This window comes from Zootoca vivipara, chromosome 9 (genome assembly GCF_963506605.1).
Source record: "Zootoca vivipara chromosome 9, rZooViv1.1, whole genome shotgun sequence".
In the NCBI taxonomy this organism is placed as follows: domain Eukaryota; kingdom Metazoa; phylum Chordata; class Lepidosauria; order Squamata; family Lacertidae; genus Zootoca; species Zootoca vivipara.
Window position 1 is genome coordinate 1,635,851 of NC_083284.1, and position 18,423 is coordinate 1,654,273.

Genomic DNA, 18,423 nt, shown 5'->3' on the forward strand with positions numbered 1-18,423 from the left:
GGCAAAAATACACAGAGGAATTATACCAGAAAGATATGGAGGTCTCGTACACCCCAGGTAGTGTGGTTGCTGACCTTGAGCCAGACATCTTGGAGAGTGAAGTCAAATGGGCCTTAGAAAGCACTGCTAATAACAAGGCCAGTGGAAGTGATGATATTCCAGCTGAACTATTTAAAATTTTAAAAGATGATGCTGTTAAGGTTCAATAGGTACCGCTCTGGCAGGAAGGTAAACGGCGTTACCATGTGCTGCTCTGGTTCGCCAGAAGCAGCTTAGTCATGCTGGCCACATGACCCGGAAGCTGTACGCCGGCTCCCTCGGCCAGTAAAGCGAGATGAGTGCCGCAACCCCAGAGTCATCCGCGACTGGACCTAACGGTCAGGGGGCCCTTTACCTTTACCTTTACCTTTAGGAAGGGTGAATTAAGGGCACACCTTGGCAAGGAGGAAGGCACCTGTATATTCCGGAACTGTGTGCTTTGTATAGAGAGCGAGAGTCACTCTGGTTGTGGGGGCATAATGTTTTCCCAGGGATCTTGTCCTGGTTCCCCATCGCTCTGGCTTTCTTCATCTTCCTAGTTCCTTAGAGTCAGTGTGCTGAGGCAGCCTTAAAATAAGAGCAAGGAGGAGCTCATTAGTAGACCTGTTTAAAGCTTGATAAAGACTGAATAGCAGGAGTATTTTGCAACACTGTCTTCACAATGTTTTGGAAACACAAGCTTTCTGATTATGTCTAACCATATGTTTTATTTTCTCTTTTGTAAAAGAATTTAGAAATGGCAATAAATACCTAAAAACCTAGGAGAAAAGGCTGTAAACTGCCTGGAGCCACTTTCAATAAGCGTCGTTAAGCATGCTGTACATGGAAAAGATTCTCATAATAATACTAATGAAGCTAACTTGAAACAAGATGTTCCATGTTAGCTGCTCACAGTTCAGCCTAATTAACTGTACGTATAAGTTCCCTTTGTCTTTCTGTGGCACCCTATCTACTGAATGGAGAATGTGGAGTGTTTTTGATATTGCCGTCTGGTATGAGATGATTGTGCATGATAGAACTGTACACCCATTCTTGAAACGAGTGTGCGGTTTTTGCTTTTGTCTTTTTGCAGAACACTAGATTTTCTCTCATGGGTTTCCCACGGCAGAGAGAAGGGGAAGGAAGCATCTCACAGCCAGGCATAAAAATGTGCCCATGAGCACAAGGCTCTCAGCACAGTAATTCACTCAATCACTCGGTCTCCTGAAGAGGTGGCAGGTGGGATGCCTGGCAAAGAGGAAGTTTCCCCAGCCTAGAGGACAGATGGGCAGAGCATGGGCAAGTGGCACTTAGCGTTAAGTGCAGGGTTTGAGGGCTCCGTGTGGCTCAGTGGTAGGGCATGCACTGTCAGCCAGAGATGAGGAACCTGTGGAGACTCTCCAGGTGGTGTTGGACTTCAGCTTCCCTCAGCCCCAGCCAGTGTGGTCCAGGGTCAGGAATGATGGGAGTTGTAGTCCAGCAATTTGTGGAGGCCCCCAGAGGTTCCCTGTCCCTGCTGTTAATGCATAGGCTCCTTGGATCTTTGGTCACAGGGGTAGGAAAATGCTTGAGGTCCAAATTCCGAGGACACAATATTGGGCCAGATGGACAGCACAGCTGCAGAGATTAAGGGTGACTTTTGCAAAAAGAAGCTCTGCTTCCTCAAGCCTTTCTTTGAGAGTTCTTTGAGAGTGTCAATAGACATGTGGGCAGGGTGATCTGGTAGCCATTATGTACTCAGACTTCCAAATGCATTTGGACAGAGATCCTCACCAAAGGCTCCTGAGTAAACTTAGCAGTCATCATCATCCATCAACAAAATTTATTATTTATAAAAGTGCCTAATACATACTAGACACTGTGCAAAATAAAAAGCAAACCACAAGCTCCTGCCTGCTAACGCTTCGTCTAAAACACAAGACAGGAGGAGACAGGAGGCATTGGAGGAGAAGGGGACGTCATGGGATAAGCCACGGGCCTCTCTTCTTAGTAACTGGTTTAAACAAAGAGTAGGAAATTCTCATAATGGAGGGATGTAAGAAGCTGGGAATCCCATGTTGGTGGCAAGGAACAATCTAGGTGTACAAAAACGGAGAATTCCTGTGGGCCAAGATCCAGGTTTGGGGCACGTGCTCTTTGCAACTAAAGCATGTTGGTTCTATGTGGCTGTTTATCTCATGTCCCAAGCATTTTCAGTGGGGCCTGTGCTTTTTAACTTGTTCATATATGATCCGGAGTTAGGAATGAGCAGATGACATCAAACTGTGCAGGGGGGGGCAAGAACGAAAAGGGATTGTGAGGAGCTCCAGAAGAATTTTTGCGGACTGGCAGGGGGGGGGCATTAAAATGGCAAATGCAGTCCAGCGTGAGGAATTGCACTGTGAAGGGGGTGCCATCCAAGGACTGCCCCTCCATCCCATGGCACGGGTCTTCCACAAGAGTAGAATCCTTTTTTTTTTAAAGATCATTGTGTGCTTTCCTTTCATGTGACTTAAGTAGCGCCTGACACTTAGCAGATCAATTTCCCGGGGAATGTATTTAGCAAACCAAGTAGAATTTCAAATGCTGCCAGTGGCCTGGGCATCCTGGAGACCTTATTGGACACATGGTGGGGAAGCCCCTGAGAGGGAACGATTTTATTTTTTAATTTTTTGCTCTGGTTCTAAATAGAACCACAGAATTAAATATGAAACTTTAACCTCTCACCTTCCTGTGAGCAGCTACATAAAAATAGCACACTATGCAATCAGTAACAATTGTTGGCATACATGATAATGGTGGCAAGAGTTGGGAGGGAATGAATAATATTCTGACCTTGACAAAAAGGTCCAGTTTGTTTATGCAGTTCCATCAAAGCTTGCAAATTATGCAAGGATTAACGAAGGGGCACTGTGCTTTACTAGAAAAGCACATTGAACAGGGATGGGTATTCTTTGCCTGTTTTGCTTATTATAGTCCTGAAATTAACTGCAGCTTTATCTCTAGAGCCACTGGCTTTTTCCTCTTCTTAATAGAGTGTTTAAACAGTGCGCGCACCTCTCCCCCCACTTTTTCTTGGAAGAGACGCAATATCTGGGGCTGTTGTGGCCAGGTGGGGAGAGACTTCCTCAAGTCCTGCCCATGCCCTCCCGCTTTGTCTTATAATGAAATGTACCGTATTTTTCTGTGTATTAGATGAGTTTTTTTGACTCAGAAATTGTGTCAAAAATCTGGGGTCGTCCAGTACACGGAGAGTGGCATGGCGCGCCCGCCAGCCAGCCGGTTGGCAGGAGTGCAACTCTTTGAGAAAATAAATATAGATCTAGCTGCGTGGGGGGGGAGAAGCTCAACAACTTTGGGCCATCTCCCCTCATTTTCTTAAAATTGAGTCTGCAAAAATAGGGGGGCGGAGTTATACATGGGGGCGTCTTATAGACGGAAAAATATGGTGTCTCTGGATCCATTCCCCCAACAGACATGAGAGACACCCTCCGCCACACATGAACCCCAAACAATCTAAGCCTCATCTATTCCACCCGGCCATAGCAGAGGCAGGACTGCAAGACAGGCTCTCCATCATCTGTGCTGAGGGACCAGCATCTTCTGGCTCCTCCTCTCCGGGAGCACCTTCTACTCCACCTGGTGATTAGTTCTGTAGCAAAGAACGAGTGGCATCCTTTCCCCTCCTCCTTTCCAAGCCCCTTTTCCTCTTGTGTCATGCCTCTTAGACCGTAAGCTTGAGGGCAGAGACTGTTCTATTTATATTTACCAACCACTCCAGGAGCCACTTTTCAATGGAAAAACATATTTTAAGTACAACGGCATTATGGAATGGGAGCATCAAACCCCCCTCCCAAATTGCCTTCCTTGATCACCAGCTAATAGTCCCTGATAGTCCAGATGTGGGGCTGGATTTTAGTTAGAACTTGAGCCAGGAGCCATGTCAGTGTGCTGAGTTTACACCTTGCCTTCATAATACCCCTCTTATCTGATCTTGGGAGGATTTTATAGCTTTCAAATGCGTCTCTGGCAGAGGCCCAACAGCACTGTCGTTTTTTATTAACTTTCTCCTCTCTCCTCTGCAGCCAGCCTGCTTTCCGTAATATTGTTTTAAGGAATATGTATTCCATTGCGAGAGGGATATTGTGAAACGGTATTTTAAAGTTCTGCGTCTCAGTCCATTAGAGGGCTCTATAAAACAATTGTGGCAGCGGCAGACTCTCAGGAACTAATCAAAACCACCGATGAGAGCTACGGAGAGCCTTCAGCCCTAATAAATCTCCCTTGTCCTCCAGTGCTGCCGTGCCTTATCTCTGGGCTCATCAGGAAAGGGCCAATTAGCTGCCCAGATTGAGAGTAAACTCTCTCTGTGTGTGCTGGCGGGCGTGTGGAAGTGACAGGAGAGCGGAGACATTTGCTTGCACTCAGCGCTGCAATAAACCAGGAGTCCTTCCGGCTCGGCTTGTTAAGGCCGTTTCTTCTGGTGAGAGATCAGAAAAAGAGAATAACGGAAGGAGCTGGTGGCAGCTTTTGATCAGGGAGTCCAGTTGGGAGCCCAGCAGCCAAGCGTGGCAGGGAGAGGTTGGTGGCGGCAGCAGCAGCAGCAGCAGCAGCGCACATTGCAAGACCCGGCGCAGCTCATGCATGGTAAAACAGGCAGTGTTAAACCATCCGGAGGCAATCATCTACCAACAGGTGACTTGCAGCAGAACGGTTCAGGGAGTGGAACGTTTTGTCCCCAAGACCCCTTCACCTCACACTTTCATGGCCTGGTTTCAGCACTGCCCATCCTGCCTGCTTCACCCAATGGGCTTCAGATATTTGCATCCTGCTCAGCTGGTTTGGGGCACCACAGCAAGAGGCAGGGTGGGGGGTTTCAGCAACATACCCCTATTATTGTTGTTGTTGTTGTTGTTTAGTTGTTTAGTCGTGTCTGACTCTTCGTGACCCCATGGACCATAGCATGCCAGGCACTCCTGTCTTCCACTGCCTCCCTCAATTTGGTCAAACTCATTTTCGTAGCTTCGAGAACACTATCCAACCATCTCGTCCTCTGTCGTCCCCTTCTCCTTGTGCCCTCCATCTTTTCCAGGGAGTCTTCTCTTCTCATGAGGTGGCCAAAGTATTGGAGCCTCAGCTTCACGATCTGTCCTTCCAGGGAGCACTCAGGACTGATTTCCTTCAGAATGGATAGGTTTGATCTTCTTGCAGTCCATGGGACTCTCAAGAGTCTCCTCCAGCACCATAATTCAAAAGCACCAATGGACAAAACTCAATGGACAAAGACAACAGGCATTTTTTTTATTTACCCCTAAACCCGAGTCTAAAGCTCCTGCTTTCGCCCTCTTCTTTTGAGAGCACTGGGAGCTTCCTCTGAACACCACACTGCTCACGTTTGTGCTGCCAGCCCTGAAGATGCCCTTTAGGAAGTCATGCCCAGGAGTGCTTTGGGCCGTTGGAGGGCTTTAGCTCACCTTGTTGGGGGCTCAACCCTGGGGCCTGATGCCTGCAAGCCATGTGAATGGCAACCCCCCCCACCCCCTCAGTGCTGTGGCTTATGTTCCCAGACTAGGAATGAAAAGAGCCATAAAGGGAGGGGATGGGAGGTACGTGGTCCAGGCACCTTTTGGTGTTATTGCTCAAGGTGCTGGAACCAGACAGGGCTCTCTCGACACCCTCCGCTTGCAGAGGACAATAAAAGGGGTGGGGGTGGGGGGGTTGCTCCAGATTGATTGCCCCTCTGTGAGATGGCTGCTTTTGCCCAATAGTTGAAAAGGAAAAGGAAAAGGGCTGCCTTTCATGTAAACCACACCAAAAGGTAAAGGTTTTCTGGTCCTCCCTCCCTCCCGAGGTTCCTCTGATTTCTGAGGGCGGGTGGAGCATCGCCGGGCTTTGATGTGGCTTCCAAGTGTGCCTCTCCATTGGGCGCCTGGCAGATGCCTTTATGCGAAACAGAACGCGGAGAATCGAAATGTGCCGGCCGGGCAGGTCATTTTTCTTTCTTTATGTGCAGTGTCAATTACAGTGCAGAGAGCTTCCTTCCCAAATCCATAACGGTAAAGGGATTGGGTGTGTGTGGGGGGGGGAAAGGTGCGGGTCCTTCATGGCTGAGCGGCCCACGTCCTCTAGCCTTTTCCTTCTGGGCTGAGATCTTGCAGGAGGGGAAACCGAACCCCTGGTAATTCCATCCAAATTGGAGGAGCTAAGAGCGCCCGCCTGCCCGCCCGCCCGCCTGCCCGCCCGCCTTTGCTTAGAGACTGGGTTGTTCTGTGCAGTTCCATCCACTTAGCTGGGGCTCTGGAATCTCCTCCCATGGAGCGTTTTTTCCATAAATGGCTCTAGGGTTCCATAAATGGCTCTAGGTCTGTCCCTGGTCTCAGTTAGGAGGGCACAAGCCATGAGTCTTCTCTTTGGAGGGGGATGAGATGGTGGGCTGCTTGGCGCCTGGGGCTTCGTCATGGGGGGCTGGAGAGGTTAGTCATGTAACTCCCTGTGGGGCGCTCACCTTCTGTGGGACAAACCCTAGGGAGGTATGATGTGTTCTCACTCCATGGTGTGGTCCAAAGGCCCATGAGGCCACCCCCTTGCTGAAGCTTAGCAGGACTGTGTCCGGTCAGTGCCTGGCTGACTTTGCCACTTGGGTTCCAGGATGGCAGAAAGGCAGGATGCAAGTGGAAGAAAATAACCCTCTGAACGTCAGATTGAGGGAACATGAATCATAGAATCATAGAGTTGGAAGAGACCACAAGGGCCATCCAGTCCAACCCCCTGCCAAGCAGGAAACACCATCAAAGCATTCTTGACATATGCCTGTCAAGCCTCTGCTTAAAGACCTCCAAAGAAGGAGACTCCACCACATTCCTTGGCAGCAAATTCCACTGCCGAACAGCTCTTACTGTCAGCAAGTTCTTCCTGCCTCATGGAGCCCATTTGGCCTCCTCCATGAGAAGTCCAAAGGGTGGCAACAGGAGAACAGGCCTTTCCTGTGGTGGCTCCCCATTTGTGGCATCTTCCTTGCATATCTTTAAATACCACACAAACTTTTCCTCTTCTCCCATGCCTTTGGCTAAAGCAATCTATGACCTTTTAAACTGTGTGTGACGGGATTATTGCTTGTTCTTATGTTGCATATTATTGTGCTTTTCTCTTTAAACCACCCTGTGATCGTAGGCTGAAGGAAGGTATGGAAACTAATAAGTTTAGACCTGTGCTTTCCAATGTCTGAATGGGGGAAAATCATGTAGAAGACAGAACTTGGTGAAAAACGATTCCTAGGCCTTTTTGCTCTGCATTTTTAACTGAACCAACTTGATTTGTCTTTTCTGGACTGACCAAAGTTCTTCTCTGAATTTTGCAAAAACAGTCCTTGGCGCTGAAAAAGGTAGCAAAATGCATATAAAATACATATTTTGCAGCATTATAGTTTTATTGTGGTATAAAAATCTTGCTAAATAAAATAACAGCAATAAGTACACAATAAAAAGCTCTAAGCAGTTTACATAGAATAGTAGAAAATATTCATTAAAATAGCAATAAAAACAGACCTTAAAAACAGAAATAATAAAATTATCAAAATGTTGATAAACTCACGGGTTTTAAAAAATAAACTTACATAATAAAATTACATGCTTATGTAGGCTGCCCTGAACAAAAAAAAAACATTTTAAGAAGGCATCAAACATTTCATTGTGCATTTTATATCTGAGTTTCATGTAATCTTGTATTGGTTTGGCAATAAAGAACTATAAGAATTTTTTTAAAAATAAATAAATAACTGAATTTAAAATATCTTTAAAGATAATTTGAATTATCTTGGATTATTTTTTTTAATTGCAGTTTTGAAATCTCTTAAGAGCAATAAAGTTACAGTTGCCCATCTATATAGTCTAACTCTAACACTTTAACTCCAAAGCATTTTGATCTGCAATGTGTACCTAAGCAGGAAAAATAATGGCAGAAGGATATGGAAACATAAAGGAAGAGAGGTGTGTATGCAGAACTGACCTGCCCAACCCTGCGAGGAGGATAGTGCGCAACTCGCTTTGGCTGCTCTGACCTGCTGTGCACGGGCAGCGAACTTTCCCCGAGTGCTTCCGACTTTTGGAAAACTGAAATATCATTGGGGCTAATGAAACTGTGAGCTGAGGTGCACGTTGTGAATGCTGCACTTAGACAGAGGTTTGCCCGAGTCGCTTGAGTCTCAGAGGAAGGAGCTGGTTCCCTTCTCTGTTGGAGGGGTGTAATCAGAGGGCTTCACAAGGGGCTCCTAATAGGATTCCTCAAGAGGAATCTGTAGATACCAAAGACCAGGGGGGTCAGCAAACTTTCAGCAGGCGGCTGGTCCACTGTCTCTCATACAGTACCTTGTGGGGGGCTGGACTATATTTTGGAAAAGAAAAGAAAAAGAACAAATTCCTATGCCCCACAAATAACCCAGAGGTGCATTTTAAATAAAAGGACACATTCTACCACTTATACAATAAAAACCATCAAAACCAGTATTACAATGCGTAAGACCAGACATTGCTCCGTAGATGTTCTCTTCAGCGTAGACCCCTACAAAGGCCTGGGTGAACAGGGGCGCCTTCAGCAACCCCGATGCTTGCCATATATTGGGAGAGGGAGAGGAAGGATGTCTGCAGCTGGAGTGGCACCACAGCAAAGACCCCGCCCCTGCCCAGGGCACAGTGTGCTTGCCCCTTTGGCAGGGCCAGAAGAAGGGCCTCCCCTGCAGATGTGAGCCCAGGGTCAGGCGGGTACCTGGGTCACAATTTGCTCAGGGCTCTGAGCACCCCAGTCCTCTCCCTGATGTGGGCCTGGGGATGTGCAGTCAGCCAGGGCAGAGCCTTGTGGCACTGCTGCAATGCGGGCGGTCCGGGAGAGAGGGCAACATGGAGGGGCAGTGAAGGAGAACCGAGAGATGCGCTTGAGAGCAGGAGGGGCTTGGGGGGCTGATGGTGACAGAATCGAGGGATGCAGGAGGCAGTGGGGCCAAGAAGGTAAGATGGAGAGAGGCTGCTCAGAGCTCCAGGGGCAAGGGCAGGGGAGAAGGACCCCTGTCTTTGTGGACGTGTGTGTGTGTGTGTGTGTGTGTGTGTGTGTGTGTGTGTGTGTGTGTGTGTTGCATAAAGGGGAATGGGTTGCAGGAGAGCCTGCTGTGTTTTGCCACTAGAGGTCAGGGCTGTGCTGTGGCACAAGGGACTTGGCTGCCCAGGGTCCTGCATGGTCTCTCCATCGGGACTGGAGGTGTTTTCGCACTGACTTTGACCTCTGAGAATGCCTTAGATTTGGGGCAGACTTCCAGGCGGAGTTTGGGAATGTTGAAGTCCTCTTGGACTTCAGTGGGACTCCAGCGGGTGGAGCAGCTAAAGATTTGTCTCCATGAGTACCTTGCAGTGAAAGCTCTCATGCCCCCATCCCCCCCCCCCGGCACCCTGGGTGATTTCACCCTGATCTTGTGTCTGTTGGTTATTTCTGTGGGTTTGCATGAACCCGCTTGCACCCACCCACATATTATCAAAAGCTGCTCCAGTCTCTCCATATGAGAATATTTTACTGTGACAATCCAGGTGTGATGAAGGCATCAGTGGGGTTCCAAGGCCTGCAAAACTTCTTGTCTGTTCAAAGATGCTCACTTTATTCAACCTGCCCTGTTCCAGGGGCAGCACTTTGCTCCTGCCACTGACCCCTTGTGGATTTTATGCTGTGTGGTCACAAGAGACTGCTTGGTCTTCTTGCCTCCAAGCTGAGCCATCTCCTCCGGCTGTGGCTGAATGACACCTGCTCCCTTTGCACGGGGAATCCTTTGCTCCCTTGCTCTGGAAGGGCTGCTGGGATTGCAGCTGGCCCTCCTTGCTTGTGGTCATGCCCAGCCAGTTCCCATTTTGGAGACCAGGGCATCAGGGAGGGAGGGAGGGCCCTGTGTGGGATGGGGTGGTCAGCTATGGGGTCCCGGATCCTTGAGGCCCCTTGCAACCATTGGATTCCTGCGGGCACAGTTTGAAGTCTCTCCCTTCCCCCGCCAGACTCTCCCTGTGAAGCATCCTAAAGTGCTTCGCTGCAGCCAGCTGTTTCAGATGTGAGTGAAGAGTGGGGCTTGCTTGCCCCCTTCGGTTCCCTCCAAGCTGGGCTTTTGAAGACTGTCTCTGCCTCCTAATCCCCTTCCAGTCACATCTATATAGACTCTGTCAGTGCACACATGCACATTTGAGGCTGGTGGATTTTCCCTTCTGTCATGGATATGGTGTTATCTAACGAGAAAATCCCTGCTCCCTTTCAAGCTGTCAGTTGAGCTGCAGAGCTCAATGGCATGTTTCTCCTCCATTGAAAAAAGAAAGAAGGAAAGACATGAAGCTTCCCCCCCCCCAGCTCCTTGCAGGCTTGTCCTTCCCCAACACCCCCTTGTCTTGTGCTTCCTACAGATTAAAACATTAGGATTACGAACTAATTTGGGGAAACTGGAGGGGGGTGGCCCGCCCTCCCTCCCCGTCAAACTGAGCCTTTGGGGTAATCCTGATCTGAGCATCTTGGCGGAATACATTTTGCAGACGGCGTCAATCAACTGTGCGCGATTCAGATTTCCCAGGGTGCTGTGGGAAGAATGCTTCCATGGATCTCTGGGGTCCAGATGTGGGAGGCTTTTACTGACATGGGATGAAAAGGGGAACACATCCAAAAGCAAAGTAACTCTTGGTCCTTAATGCATCCGGTGACAGCTGCCACATGGCTGCCGGGCCATCCTCAAGGCAGCTGGCCGTAAACCGATCAGTCTGGCAAAGATGATTTGTGAAAGGAGGCGCCATTGATGCAGCAGCACAGCCTCCCGGGCGGGGTAGAAATGGAAGAAGGTAAAAGCAGGAGTTGACTCGGTTGTGTGGTGTTCGGGGCACAAGCATCCGTTCCAAAATAAGATGGCGGCAGGACTTAATTTCCCCAACGTTTGTGTTTTGTAGGCTCAGCAGCAAAGGAACCTGGGCAATGTTGTGTCTCAGCCCTCAAAAGCTGGCGGTCGGCGGTTCAAGAAGGATGCTTCTGCAGGATCAGAGCCAGAGGTCAAAAGCACAAGCCCAACGTCCGAGCAGGATTCTGGGATCTTGGATGTCGAAGAAGAAGAGGAGGAGGAGGAGGAGGCAAGTGCCTGCCAAGCGGAGGTGGGCTTGGCACGTGGCTCGCCTGGTGTGCCAGCCCTCTGGGGAGGAGAGAAGCAACCCCCTTGGACTTGGGGTGTGTGGGCCCCCTGGGTGCGCCTTGGATGGCTGTCAGTGCCAGGCTGACCCTAAACTGGCCCTTTGTGCCCCCTGGACATTCAAGGTTTACCGGTGAGCACTTTGATTCCAAGAGGGAAGTAGCGCCTTCCCTCTCTTCCTGCCCACCCCCACCCCCCATTTCAGTTGCTCCCTGTTCCTATTGCAACCTGACAGGCGCAATTCTCTCAGACAGCCAGAAGATGGCTGGGGAGACTCACCTTCCAGGGCAAAGGAAGACCCTTCACTTTCCAGAGTCAACCACTCGCTGGTAATTTTTGAAGAAAATTAATGGAAAACCAAGGGATCTATGCACATTGTCCAGAATGGAAAACTTAAGTCTCTGTAAAATCACCTTGCTTTTTAAAATCCCTTCTGTGTACCAAGCCTCACTTTCCAGGTTGCTGCAGAGCTGAGGTGCCTCGCCCAGAGCCCTGTACAGGTCAGGATGGGCCCCCACGGCAGGGTGGAGACCTAGGTCTGGCTGGTGGGTCAGATCCTTCCCTTCCCCACCCCTTGCAGGGCAACTCCTTTCCCTTCTCCGATGGGAACCCCCAGAGGTCAGTCCCCTGATGTCACAGAGGCACCAAGTGATTGGCACCTGCCATAATTCAGAGGAAGTCTCACAGACAGCTGATTATACAGCAGCCTCATTTGAAGATGCACTTTCTGTACCAGCCAGCTGATTGGTGCCTTCAAAGAGGGTTGTTGTAATGCTATAGGGAGCCTCGCCCGCCACCCGCTGGATGGTCTGCTGAGGGGAAAGTGCTCCTGGAAATGGGACAGTTTCTCCTCCCCTCATCAGAAAAGTGGTTGGGATTCAAAGCATTTCCTCCAGCAGGGGGAAGGAGGAGGAGGAGGAGGAAGAAGAAGAGAGGCCTAGGGACGGATTGGCCGTGGGGCAGCAAATCTAGAGGGAATCAATTGCCAGGTGGAGAAAGGTCTGACTGAGATTGGACAGCAGTGGAAATGTGTGGGTTTGCATTTGAGGAAGGCAGAGCCATGTGGGCACTGGGAAGCCATTAGTCAGAAGAACCACTACTTGACCCACTGCAGGAGACATTTCAGGGGGTTGAACTAGATGACCCTTTGGGCCCTTTCCAACTCTACAATTCCATGATTCTGTTTTATGACCCAAAAGGGAAAAGCTGCTTCTGGGCATTGTCTCAGAGTGCCACCTGTGAAGGAGGTGGTTGAATGCCTGCCTGCAGCTCTCAAGCACTGGGGAGCTGCCTTATACCAAGCTAGCCTGGTGCCAGCCGGGTGCTTTTGGCTACATCCCCCCGCCAGTCGACCTCAGCTGATGTTTCAGATTCCGGGAGCTGTGTGTGGAAGGCAGCAGGTTGCAAAGGCTGGTCTAGCTCAACTGGCATAGCTGCCTGGGGCCTTAGGTGGAGAGGAGTCCTTTTGCTGCCCCCCCCCCCCGGAGATCCTGAGATTGGGCTTGGGACCTTCTGCAGGCAGCCACTGAGCTGCACCCTTTGAGGTTGGCTGTGGCTTTCTGGGGTCTCAGGTGGAGAAAAGCCTTTTGCATTGTGTGCTCCCTGACCCTTTTGAAATCGGAGGGGGCAGGAATATATGTATGCAACACACACTCTCTCTTCTGCTGAGCCACATCCCTTCCCCAAAGAGTTCAGCCATCAAAGGGGGTTCGCAACGTGAGTTTAAAATAATGCAATGCCATAAAAGGCAAACTCCAAAGCTGTAATTGTTTCAGCAGCAGCAGCGTCAGAGGCAAGCTCCATTTCCCCCTTTCTCCAGCCACCTTCATGAGCAGATGACCTTTGCTATTGACTTCACTGAGTTTTTTAAAATTGGCACTCCACCTTTCTTCCCATCACGAATCCATGGCAGTGCCCCCGTGGCAGTGTCCCTGTGGTGTAGTGGTTAAGAGTGGTAGACTCATAAGCTGGGGAACCGGGTTTGCGTCTCCGCTCCTCCACATGCAGCTGCTGGGTGACCGTGGGCTAGTCACACTTCTCTGAAGTCTCTCAGCCCCACTCACCTCACAGAGTGTTTGTTGTGGGGGAGGAAGGGAAAGGAGAATGTTAGCCGCTTTGAGACTCCTGAAGGGGAGTGATAAAGCGGGATATCAAATCCAAACTCTTCTTCCAAACTCTTCTTCCCTTCAGGCATTGACCAGGCCTAGAGAGGGGGTGGCCTCATCCTGTGCCTTAGGCCAGGGCTTAGGGGCGGGGAGTTTCCCACAGAGCTGGGGCAGTGGCGGAGTGGGTGCTGCTCCTGATCTCTGACCGCCTTCCCTCATGTGAGAGGAGGGTGCTTGCAAGAGGGCTCTTAAGAAGGACCTGAGAAGGACCGAGTTGTGCAAAGGGGAGACTACAGTCAGGAACCGGCAGTGGGTGCTGTCCTTGGTGATGAAACTGACGTTGGAGCAGGGGGTGCCGAAAGGGGGCATCAGCAAGGGAGGAAGTTCTTTGGGGAGCAGGAGCCTTTCTTCCTGCCTGTCAGAATTAAGTTTGGGAAGTGTTGTGCCAATGGGGAAGGGCCGTAGCCCATTGGTAGACCACCTGCCCAGCTTCAGTCCTACCGAGAAGGCCCTCTGCCTGGTTCCCTGTAACTTCACTTCTCACAGTGAAGGAACCACCAGAAGGCCCTCGGTGCAGGACCTCAGTGTCTGGGCTGGACGATGGGGGTGGAGATGCTCCTTCAGCTTTGCTTTTGCTGGCATTTAATTTCTCAGGGGATCAGTCCTTGTGGAATGACATCCCCTGAGCTTGCTTTGCCTCCTGGTTTCCGCTGCCTGTCCTGTCCCTCTCCAAACTGGAGGTTGAGGTGAGCGGTGAGAAGTTTGACAATCCCTGACAATCTGTGGGGCTTTTGACACACAGGTTTCTTTCCGGATAGGTGATCATGTAACCAGCCGTGGGGTGGACTTCCTATACCCCCCAGATAGAACAAAATAATAATAATAAAAACTCCTTCCAGTAGCACCTTAGAGATCAACTAAGTTTGTTATTGGTAAGAGCTTTCGTGTGCATGCACACTTCTTCAGATACAAAAGCTCATACCAGTAACAAACTTAGTTGGTCTCTAAGGTGCTACTAGGAGGATTTTATTATTATTTTGTTTTGACTACGGCAGACCAACACGGCTACCTACCTGCCCCCTGATAGAGGCATTTCTGGAGGACTTGATCTGTGACCCCTCTGCCTCCCTCCTGACTTCCACCGCAGCTTCTCCCCTTCTCTTTCTCCCCACCTCTCAGCCTAGTCCATGTCACCAGAAATGTATCCATGTTTCAGCTGACCTGTCTGCTGCTGCTCATATCGTCTTAGGTGCCCGGTGCCCAGGATTTGGTGGACTTCTCCCCCGTCTACCGCTGTCTGCACATCTATTCCGTATTGGTAAGTGAGCTGCCATCTCCCCTCCACCTGTTACAGGAAAAATGTCAAAAGATGGTCTGGAATCTTTGAGAAGTTGTTAGATGATTACCGTACCAGCCCCCCCTCTCTCTTGCAAATTTTTTGGGTGTGTTTTGCATAAGACATCATTTTTTTCCTGACAAAAGGGTGATTTGGAAGGTATGGGGGAGGGTGTTTTTTCTGCATTTTTCGTTTTAGATTTGGTAAAGCCAAATCACCTTTGGTTCGCTCTGTTTTCTGGGATCACATAAGAACAGAGGAAGATTAGGCTGCATGAGGTCAATGGCCCACCTAGTCTGGTGTCCTCTTCTCACAGTGGCCAATCAGCAGCCGCAGTGGGAAATTTGGGAACCAGAGCAACTCTCCCCTCCACCTGTGGTTTCCAGCAACTGGGATTCAGAAGTATTGCTGCTTCTGACCGTGGAGGCAGAGCAGAGCCACCCTGGCTAGGAGCCCTCGATAGCCCTCTCCAGGAATTTGTGTAATCCTCTTTTATTTTTTGTATAATATTTTTATTAATTTTCACAAAAAACAAAATAATTGCATTAACGAAAAAATAAACAAAACAAAACATGGAATTAGTGTAATCCTCTTTTAAATCCATCCAGGTTAGAGGCCATCACTGCCTCCTGTGGGAGCCAGTTCCATAGATTAACTATGATCTGTGTGTGTGTGTGTGTGTGTGGGGGGAAGTCTTTTCTTTTTTGGTGTGTCCTGAATCTTCCAACGTTCAACTTTCTCGGATGTCCATGCGTCCATGGCACGCATCATTTTGTACACTCTTATCATGTCTCCCCTGACATGACTTTTTTTATCATGGATATAGAATTACAGTTTTAGAGGGCACCACGAGGGTCATCTAGTCCAACTCCCGGCAATGCAGAATCTTTTCAGCGAATGTGGGGTTTGAACCCACAACCTTGGGATTAAGAGTCTCATGTTCTACTGGTTGAGCTATCTCTTGGGACCTTAGTTTAGAGAGAAGTCCCAAATGCTATAACCTTTCTTCACAGGGGAGGTTCTCCACCCCATTGACCATTTTGGTCCCCCTTTTCTGAACCTTCTCCAGGTCCACCAAATCCTCTTGAAGAGATGCAGCCAGAACTATACACACCATTCCAAATGCAGCCGCACCATAGATTTGCAGAGCCGCATTACTGCTCTCCAGGGCCCCTGCACTCCCAGTGCCTACTTCTACAACTCCCCCATTCAAATTTTCAGATTTTTTCAATTCCATCCCAAGATTTCTTCTGATCTTGACCCTCCACAGCTCTTATCCCCTCCACCCCCCACAATAAAGTCTAAAAGCCACCTTTTGGATTTTAAGCGCCAACAGTCTGGTTCCATCCTGGTTTAGGTGGAGCCTGCCCCTTATGCACAGGCCTGGCTTGCCCCAGAAACAAATCCAGACCCGCCCCCTCCCCTCCTGACGCCATCGTCTTATCCATGCCTTGAGACTCCATAGCTGCCCCTGTCTGCCTGGCTCTGCACACAGACCCAGTAGCGTTTCAGAGAAAGCTATCTTGGAGCCCCCCGGCTTTCAGCATCCTACCCGGCAACCTCAATTTGGCTTCCAGGAACTCTAGAGTACATTGGGAGCAATGTGCGCCAGGACCACTGTCTTCTGCACAGCAGTATCTACCAGGCTATCTAGGCAATGAGCAACACCCACAGTCTTCCCGCTAGGCAGCAAATTCACCCTGCGGCCTCTGTGCCCCACACCCCACTATCTTACCCGCCTAAAAATCACCCACCGCCGGGACCCCTCCAAGTGTCCTCTGCACGAGAGCATGGCTGCTTGTCCTCTGGGGAATGGGTCCCATCCGAGGGATTGCCCCCCCTTTCTCAGAGTCATGCTTCTAGGAGAAGTAGCCATTGCCTTTTCACCTCCTGTCATAAAGTCCCTGCTGTGTTATAGCAAACATGCTGATTATCGTCCTGCATTCCTGCCGGGAGGCAGACATCCCTGCGTCTGACACATTCTTCAAAGGCAAGTCTGACTCACCCGGCACAATTTAGGCCAAACAGCCTCTCAAGGCCCATTGAAACTTTTACGGCAAGACTGCAGAGTAGCTCTGGAGTTTTAAAGCCTGTGCTTGTGAGGTGGGAGAGGGGGTGGAACCCGGGTTCAAGTCAGTTGCTGTTGTGCCCCATCCCCAAGCAGCAGCTATCGCAACAGGGAAATGACAGGAATTGTACAGGGGGTAAATGGTAACGTTCGAAATAGTCTTGCTGTATAAGGGATGGGGGGTCTGGGTGGATTCTCCTTTACCAAGTGGCACCTGAAGACCCTTGACTGGCCAGAGGGACGCCCCCCCCCCCCAACACAGGATGCTGTGCCTGTTCAGGAATGACACTCATGGGCCATGGCTTTCCTCCTTGGGGTATTGTGTTTCTGTTAAGATTGTGGTGCGGTGCATTTTTCCTCCAGGGTGCTAATGTTGCTGCTCCTAGGGACTTTTCTGACCTTCTGCTCGTGGGCTCACCTTTTAATTCTGTGTAAGATAAAGGGATGTGGGTGGCGCTGTGGGTTAAACCACAGAGCCTAGGGCTTATTGATCAGAAGGTCAGCGGTTCGAATCCCCGCAACGGGGTGAGCTCCCGTTGCTCCGTCCCAGCTCCTGCCAACCTAGCAGTTCGAAAGCACATCAAAGTGCAAGTAGATAAATAGGTACCACTCCGGCGGGAAGGTAAACGGCGTTTCCGTGTGCTGTTCTGGTTTGCCAGAAGCAGCTTAGTCATGCTGGCCACATGACCTGGAAGCTGTACGCCGGCTCCCTCGGCCAATAAAGCAAGATGAGTGTCACAACCCCAGAGTCGGTCACGACTGGACCTAATGGTCAGGGGTCCCTTTACCTTTAAGGACCCCTGGATGGTTAAGTCCAGTCAAAGGTGACTATAGGGTTGTGGCACTCATCTTGCTTTTCAGGCCGAGGTAGCTGGCGTTTGTCCACAGGCAGCTTTCTGGGTCATGTGACCCGCATGACTAAACTGCTTCTGGGGCAAAGGGACACCATGACAGAAGCCAGAGCGCACGGAAATTCCGTTTACCTATATATCTACTTGCACTGCCGTGCTTTTGAACTGCTAGGTTGGCAGGAGGTGGGACAGAGCAATGGGAGCTCACTCCGCCACAGGGATTCGAACCGCCAACTTTCTGATTGGCAAGTCCAAGTGGCTCAGTGGTTTGGACCACAGTAAGACTGTGTTACTCTTGCCATTTGAGCAGGTGAAGGTGTGTCTCGCAGGTGCCAAAGTTCCTGGGCATCTCTGATAATGTCCTGAAGCCTTAAGCCCTGGGCCAGAGGTGGAACTCTGAGCTGCAGTCAATCCAAGTTCCCTGGTAACTTGCCCACTGTGGAATACAGGACCACAGAGGTTTTTCTGCATGTGTTTCTAGAGACGGACTAACGGGTACATCTCCCTGTTTTGGGGTGCTCCCTTGGGACACAGCCTCTAAATAATGGGTGTCCAGAATGCACGAATCTGCTTTCGGCCAAAAGGCAGAGAACCAAAGGGGTCCTTCCCACGGCGTGTGTCGCACAGCAATTGAGCCTGGCCTGAGAATGACCTGGGAGGGCAGCTGTCCACTTCCCTTGACCTGTGGCTCATTCCTGAACAGCTTTGGAGGCTGTGCTCTCGGGGAGTGTGTGGTGTCAGCGGCCAGGCAGGCACCAGAGAAAATGTTCACATCGGCTCTGGCCGGAAGGATCATAACGTAACAGTTCTAAGAAATGCAAATATTTGTCATTTACAATAGCGTTATCTAAGTGCTTAGCCTGCAGTTGAAAAGGCCCACT

At 50.0% G+C, this 18,423-nt stretch overlaps 1 protein-coding gene across 3 annotated transcripts in view; it reads left to right on the forward strand.

The window, feature by feature from the left end:
• Positions 1-18,423, forward strand: part of EXOC6B (exocyst complex component 6B) — a 218,297-nt gene that overhangs the window by 90,169 nt on the left and 109,705 nt on the right. The window contains exons 7-8 of one of the 3 annotated variants that reach the window (XM_035103719.2): positions 10,950-11,147; positions 14,537-14,605. In XM_035103719.2, the coding sequence (XP_034959610.1) occupies positions 10,950-11,147; positions 14,537-14,605 (267 nt within the window). Of the gene's footprint in view, positions 1-10,949; positions 11,148-14,534; positions 14,606-18,423 lie in introns of all 3 variants that reach the window. The other 2 variants (XM_035103722.2, XM_060278290.1) reach the window with 2 other exon arrangements.